The sequence below is a fragment of the Drosophila obscura genome, unplaced genomic scaffold (assembly GCF_018151105.1).
Source record: "Drosophila obscura isolate BZ-5 IFL unplaced genomic scaffold, ASM1815110v1 contig_9, whole genome shotgun sequence".
Lineage (NCBI taxonomy): Eukaryota > Metazoa > Arthropoda > Insecta > Diptera > Drosophilidae > Drosophila > Drosophila obscura.
Genome location: NW_024542883.1, coordinates 4,158,986 through 4,166,337, shown reverse-complemented (window position 1 = coordinate 4,166,337; position 7,352 = coordinate 4,158,986). Strand labels below are relative to the sequence as shown.

The 7,352-nt window shown below is 47.1% G+C and overlaps 1 protein-coding gene across 1 annotated transcript; it reads right to left on the bottom strand.

The window, feature by feature from the left end:
• Positions 1-524: 524 nt before the first annotated feature.
• On the bottom strand, positions 525-3,857 carry LOC111079108 (protein escargot). The gene is made up of 2 exons (XM_022374129.2): positions 3,758-3,857; positions 525-3,683 (listed from the first exon to the last, which is right to left on the bottom strand). The coding sequence occupies exon 2, from the start codon at positions 2,719-2,721 to the stop codon at positions 1,234-1,236; it is 1,488 nt and encodes a 495-aa protein (XP_022229821.2). The 5' UTR covers positions 2,722-3,683; positions 3,758-3,857; the 3' UTR covers positions 525-1,233.
• Positions 3,858-7,352: the final 3,495 nt, after the last annotated feature.

Genomic DNA, 7,352 nt, shown 5'->3' with positions numbered 1-7,352 from the left:
CCGCCCGTTCACGACTATTTCAGATTTCGTTGAACTTGCTCTCGGAAAACGAAATGGGTTAGAGTTGGGAATAACTGCTAGTTCGAATAAGTCTCTTAAATAATATTATCCAATTGGAATTAATTTATTTCCAATAAAAGGGATATATATGTATTAATGGGATTCTGCTAGGTTTAACGAATTTCAAAAGATCCCAGACCTTTTCATAAATACAACAAAATTCACAATCAATGGTAGAACTTGCTGGAACATGAACAATTTTTCCATATTATGTATCGATAGTCCATCAGCTAAAATATTGTAATGATAGTCTTTTTCCATGAAAAACGATTCAAATTCCCTACAAATTAAGAATTTGCTAGAATTTCCTGAAGTACTTTAAATCAATCAATAAGTTGATGTTCGATCATATAATGTCAAGAGAAGTCTCTCGAACTCAGTTCTAGATCTTTCTGCTGAAATGGAAAAATGGAAGAGCCCTCTTTGCACCCAATAATAATTATTTCGTATACTTGTACATGTAAATAAAATGTATTTCATTCTTTCATATTTCGTCTGATGTAATAAATTACTTAAAAATATAAAACATTTCCGTATCAAAATATTCCGTTAGCTTATCCACACTTAACCTACTCGTAATGTAGAACATTTTCAATGTGTACGTAAAAGTTGTGGTCATATCAAAAATAGTTTACGATCTACAGCTAGGCTAAAAATACTCGTACTATGGTATTGTATATAGGTATATAGGTAGAAACTTATGTGTCTTCGTTCAACTTGGATATCATACATCTAAAGTTACTTAAGATTGTCTGGTCTTCAGCTTAGGATCTACAGTTAGACGCTGGGGCGTAATACACCTTACATGGTACATGTATACAGGATATCTGAAGAATACTTTACAAAGTTCGGCTTAGGATTTTGTTTATGAAATAGTAATGAATATAATTCAGAGACGAAATTTAAAAATAAAATCAAATAAACTTCCGTTTTAGTTTTCTCTTGCAAAGAAAATGCTGACTAGAAAATAAAAAATAATCAAATAAAAAGTATTGAATTCTGCGTGTCTTCATAGTTGTTTTTTGTGGCACTGTGCACTGGGAGTGTCTGGGTTAAGTAAGAGTTCGGTTATTCATTTGGGAACTTGGAGCTGCCGGTCTCTTAAACGAGCTAGGAACTAATTTTTGGTGGAACATGGCTTGAATACAATGTGTGGATCTCCAGTGGGTGATCCTAGGGCTCGGCGTAGCCGGCGTAGGATAGCTCGGTGGCGGAGCCGGCATTGGAGCTGGGACTGCTGCCGCCCGGACAGCCGCCCTCGGAGTGCTTGGTCAGCAGGGACATGCGCGAGAAGGTCTTGGAGCAGCTGCTGCAGGAGTACTTTTTGATGTCCGAGTGCGTCTGCAGGTGGGCCCGCAGGTTGGAGCGGTCGGCGAATGCGCGGTGGCAGTGCTGGCAGCTGAAGGGCTTCTCCCCGGTGTGGGTGCGGATGTGGCCCTGCAGCAGCCAGGGGCGCGAGAAGGCCTTACCGCACATGTTGCACTTGCAGGGCAGCGTGTGGGTACGGATGTGCATCTTGAGGGCGCCCAGCGAGACGTACGTCTTGTCGCAGTCCTTGCAGCTGAAGGACTTCTTCACCTGGTTTCCCTCAGCCGCGGGACAGTGGAACTGCTGATGCTTCGTGAGCCCGGAGAAGGTTGAGTAGGACTTCTGGCAGTCGGGGCACTGGTAGCGTGGTGGCGACTTGTCCTTCTTGGCGGGGCTCGGCGAGGCCGAGCTGCTGGCGGATCCACTGGTATTGGGGCCTGCTCCCGCCTTGATGCTGCTGGCGGCCTCCTGACCGATCGGCTTGTGCTTGAGCGAGAGGTCCTCGGGCACCGAGGAGCAGCTGGACTCGGGTGTCATGGAGCGCATGGAGTAGTAGGAGCTCTCCGAGTAGGCCGGCGAGATGGGCGCGTGGTGGTGGTAGCCCAGGGCGGGGTAGGGCGACTGCTGGTGATAGGCGGCGGCGGGCAGCGGCGGATATGGCAGGAACCGGTGCTGCTGGCGCACTCCGATGGGCCTGTGGATGATCTCGGAACGCATCGGGGGCGACACCGAGCTGGCCCGGCCGTGCAGGTAGTGGTGCGGCGGTGGCGACAGCGACCCCAGAGAGTCTGAGGGCGAGCTGGGCGCCAGGAGGTCGCCTCGCAGTGGGGATATCTGCTGCTGGGCAGCGGTGGCGGCAACGGCGGCCAGGTGCGGCTGGTTGATGGTGCGGTAAAACTCGGCTGTGTACGGGGACATGTGGAAGTTCCATGGCTGTAGGCCATACTTGGGATACGTGGGGGTGGGCACGACCACGGCTGCAGCGGCAGCAGATGCGGCGGCCACGGCGGCTGCTGCAGCCAGGGCGGCGGCCTGTGTCTGGTTGGGATCACTGTCTACGTCCACACAGTCCACGGTCACGTCGTCCTCCTCCAAGTCCATTTGCTCGTCGTCGGTGTGGTCGACGTCCACGCCCTCGTCCTCGCAGCAGTCGCTGACGTTGATCACCTCCTCCGAGGCTGAGGCCGTCGCATGGTTGGCTTCCACCTCCACATCCTCCTTCTTTAGGCAAAGATCCTGGGGCTCATTGACGGGGGTCTGCGCGGACGACTCGAACTGGTAGTTCACGGGCCGCTTCTTCAAAGGACACTTGCTGTAGTTTTTTTCCACCAACATGTCTTCCACGGTATGCATTTTGTTGCTTTATATATTGTCGATTGCTTTTGCAAATTAAAAGTTCTCAAATTGTTTCTCAATTATTTCAACCACATTGCTCGCGCACACTAAAACACAGAACGAACGTTGTTATTCTCAGAAACGAAGCGCGGTCGCTTTTTGCTTTGTCGCTATTGCTTGGATGCTCGTTGCGAGGCGGGTGTCAGCGGAGTCAGAGCGAGTCTGTTGCTGTGCGGGTCTTTTATACGCGAGCAGAACCCGAAGCCAGCAGCGCAGGCAGCGAAAGAGCAGAAAGAGCGCAGCGCTCTCTGCGGCGTGCGTTTACATTCAGGTAGTCGTGCACATGCATGGGCAATGTGTGTGCTGCGAGTGTGTGGGTGCGTGCGTTCGGCCAATCGTAGCGTTGGGTGGCAAACCTGTTTCGGCTCGCTTATGTACGAAACAAACGTGAGCAAACGTGCACCATACACTTGCACCAATCGCCACCGACGCCGTCGCAACAACAACGATTCACAGCTAAATATAAACACCGTTATAATTGCACTGGTGTTTGCCTGCACACGCTTTCTGTGCTGGTGTTGGTGAGAGGCTGCTGGAGAGACGTCTCTCGTTCGTGTGACTCTCTTTTTCTTAACTCAATGCGCAATTAGGTGGAGTGGAGTGGAGCGTATGATTCTGCGTCGATTAACAAATGGTTGTTGTTTGCTGCGGATAGAGAAAATCGGGAATATCCAAAGAAAGGGGGGATTAACGACAAGGGCTACTTGCCTCATTATCAGGTGCATCTGGGTCATTAGTTGACCTGCACCGTACGCGCACAAAAAATATACATCAGGTAGGTGGCGAACACGTGCGTGCGTACGAGAAGGGGCACGCACCTCTTGACTCGATCAAATGTCAAAGATTAAACGGGAGGCCAGGTACCGATTTGCATTAATGAAGGTTTTTTTTGCCGCCGCCAAAGTAGTGAGAGAAGTCCACTGCGAGTCCAAGAAGCAAAAACAGAGAAGAAATTATAAAGTTGAGTGGAGTAGCTTCGTTGAAATGTTGTAACCTGCTGCACTTAATCCTTTATTCACTATTATGCAAAAGTCTAGTTATTCAGACCAGAAAGAACACCTCGCGAACAGAATCAGGGTTGATATTCCTATGAAACCGATACTCTGTACTGACTTCAACAAAAAAAAAGGGCGGTATATACTAGAAAAGTATCCGAAGGTATTTGCTGGTATTGCTGGTATGTTTCCACCCCCCTCGATAGTTATGTTATAACAATTTGATATATTTTGCCGGCAAACACGAAGCAAACATTGCAATATGAGAACAAAAAACCAAACCAAAATAATGAAGACAAATAGAATCGAATTAAGGCAGCTACATATGTATATAAAGGACAATTATATGGATATTATAATTGATTATTTTTATTAACAATGTTTTCATTGTTTTCAAAATATTTTTTCTTCACGGTGGTCGGTGGCGGTTGCACTGGAGGCGTCGCCATGTGCTGCTGCTGATAGCCAGACACATTCCTTTGCCAATAAAATATTGGGGAGCCCAGGATATGCCTGGGGAAGAGCGTCACCAGCCGAAGAAATGTATTTCATTAACTTTGTTTACTTTAATCAAAGCCGAACAGCTGTCTAAGCAGTGTAGCCTTCCGTACGGAATACAGTGCATTTATGACATATTTTTGCTAGCAAACAGTTTTTGGATCTGAGTACTACACTAAAATAAATACATTAATAATTTTTTGGCTAGAATTTGTATTATTTTCGCATTTAATAAAGTGCTCTACAAATGCTAAAAATTAATTCGGTTCTCATTGGATGTCGTTTCCTCAATTGCGTATGTACATTCGATCACAAACATTGAAATGTTTTTCAATACGTTTGAGAGATACTACTACAAGGACTACAAATATTTAGATCAGGTGGATGATCATGTCCATTATGGAGAACTGGAGACAAGCCCATAGAGCACACTTATGCATGCGATATAATTCGCTGAGTAGGAAATGGCGCGCCTTGATAAACTCGTGGCAAGCGAACGAACGAACGAACCACTCAGGAATACAAGATCAAACTCTTCCACATCGAAGAGCATAAAAAGCACTCTCTTCGATCCAGCTCTCTTAATCGTGTTCCATTCCCGAGCCGTTTCGCTGCGCTCTTAATCATCTTGCTCTCTCATGAGACAGACCCGAATCAGAGCCGAAGCAGCACGAGAAGGAATACATTTTTTAATCTGTCCGCTTAACTGTTAAATGAGTATTCGCAGCATCTTAATATAAATTTGGCAAAATACGCTAATTCTGAGTTGAATTATGTATCAATACATATCTATTATTTTCTTATTTTTCCTGTTAGTTCCCATTCCCTGAGCATGGAAAAAATGTTTCTCAAGTGGCACCCGCACTAAGTGGCAGCTGTATGTTGCAGCAAAACAAAACAAACACGACGAATGGAAGGGAAAGTGTTCCCTTGTCAGATAAGAGGTGTTGGCCCCCGTCTCCAGTTGCAGGCCGTCCACACATGCATGTGTATGTATGTATGTATGTATGTACATATGTATATAAATCATATCGATCCGGGGAAGTGGGGGGAATCTGTGCCAATTTTCAGGAATGGCCCACACAGAGCGAACATTTAACTTAATTAGCGTCTTATCAAATGTTTGTCCCTGTGGCAGGGCCCACTGCTGTGCATGCGGATCCAGATCCAGATCCAGATTGAGATTCCTAGGAATATGGCCGGCAGCTATACGGGCGCACAAGTGCGATCTCCTCTCCAGGCGATTCCCAGACGAGGAACCGAAAAACCGCCAGCATAAATTAATAGATAAACATTTGCAGACCAGACTCGGGACTCGGGACTCTGGACTCGGATCGGACTCTGCCTGGGGCCACGTACTGCGACTTACATGCCCATGTCCAGGTACTTTTCCTCAATTCCAGTCTGAGTTCGAGTCCCATTTCCAGCTCTCTCTCTCTCACTCTAGTTCCCTTATCTTATCGCACGTCGCTGGGCCATGGCTCTGGAGTATGGTGAGCCTCTCCTGTAATGCCCCACGACTCGGCCTGGTACGGGGACGGAGTCCGACGTGGCTGTCGTTGCTCGATTGGCTGTTAACAAAGATTTAATGATCTTGTTAACTAATTTTTTCCTGGCTATGTTCTAGGAGAGGCCCGTGAGCGGGACGGGGACGGGACTGGCACCGGCACTGGCACCGGCACCGGCACCGGCACCGAGACCGCAGACCACCCACCGACCAAGCTCTGAGCCGCTGTGCAAGTTAATTAGTTTGGGTTTGGGCTCGGGCTTGGAGTTGGCCTTAAATCACACTCGAGCAAGTTTATTGGGAGCAATCCTTCTGCGAGTTGACAAATCGCATCTCCAGGGAGACGCAAAAGAAAATTTCTTGCAGAAAAATCTGGATTCTGTATTCATTGATTGCTGGAGATCACTGTTCTTATTAGAGATAAGTAAGTAAGAGATAAGAAATACAGGAATACATTGTCTCAAGAGCAAACTGACATTTGTCTGCCATCTCTTAATAATACATATGTATGTACATACATATGTTCTCATATCAATCATGAAAACTCGAATTAGGTGACCCAAATATGCAAACCACAAGACCAATTTCGGATTTGGAACCCAACCGACCATCGATACATACACATGTATGTACATATCCCTGGCTCCCATAACATTTTGAAAGCGTGTAAAATGATGATGTTGAAGCGATTTTTTGGATGTTGCAACATGGCAAACCCTAGCAACGAAACGAAAGCAACAACATCGCAAAAAGAGGCCAAGCCGCAACAGGCTAATCCTATTTTGGAGGCAATGAAACAAAAATAATAAAACTCTTTTACGACAAGCTCTAAAAAACAGAAATCTGGCGCGAGAAGAAGAGTTCCAGGGACTTTGGTTGGGGATCTGCGTTCGGTTCCCTTTGGAGGTTTTGGTTTGTGGTAGGGTCCGGTGGTCTGCTCTGGCCGGGTCGGGTCTGGAGCGAGCAACAAATTATTAACGACATTTTAAATGCAACGCCTCTTGGCTGGGCCATATGAAAAAGGGTCACAGCACCACATGGGGACGGGAACGGGGACGGGGCCAGAGACAGAGACTTGAGGGACGACTGGCCACGATTTCTGAGACTGGGACTCGGGTTGGATCTGCTCCTTGCGGGCGCAACACGAAGACGCGACGCCTTTTAATGAGATTTGTCTGCTGTTGTCGGAGCTCGGAACATGAAAAACTTTTGTAATTCCCTCATTTTCAGGACACGCAGCAAAAAGCGAGCGACAAAAGTCTGCAGAGCAGAGACGGACACCGAATCACTTGCCCCGGCCAATGTGTGGCATTAACAAGTGTGTGCTGCAAGTTGTGCTTTATATTTTATGCTCTGGCTGTTAAAATTGAAAATTACTTTCGGCCCAGTCTGTGGCTCTGCGCCCCAGTCTCGGATCTGAAACTCTTCTGGGCCCCTTCTGGGGCCCACCGCATTTGAAAGCTGAGACAATAATTGCACTGTGAAAATTACAATCGAGCGTTTTTATTATTGCCACAGACTCTGTCACGGATCTGTGGGGATCTCCAGTCCGCAGTCGACAGTCGACAGTCTACAGGGCTCCCCGGTCG

Coding starts and splice junctions, on each gene's coding strand:
- LOC111079108 (XM_022374129.2), bottom strand. CDS start 2,721: ATGCATACCGTGGAAGACATGTTGGTGGAAAAAAACTACAGCAAGTGT.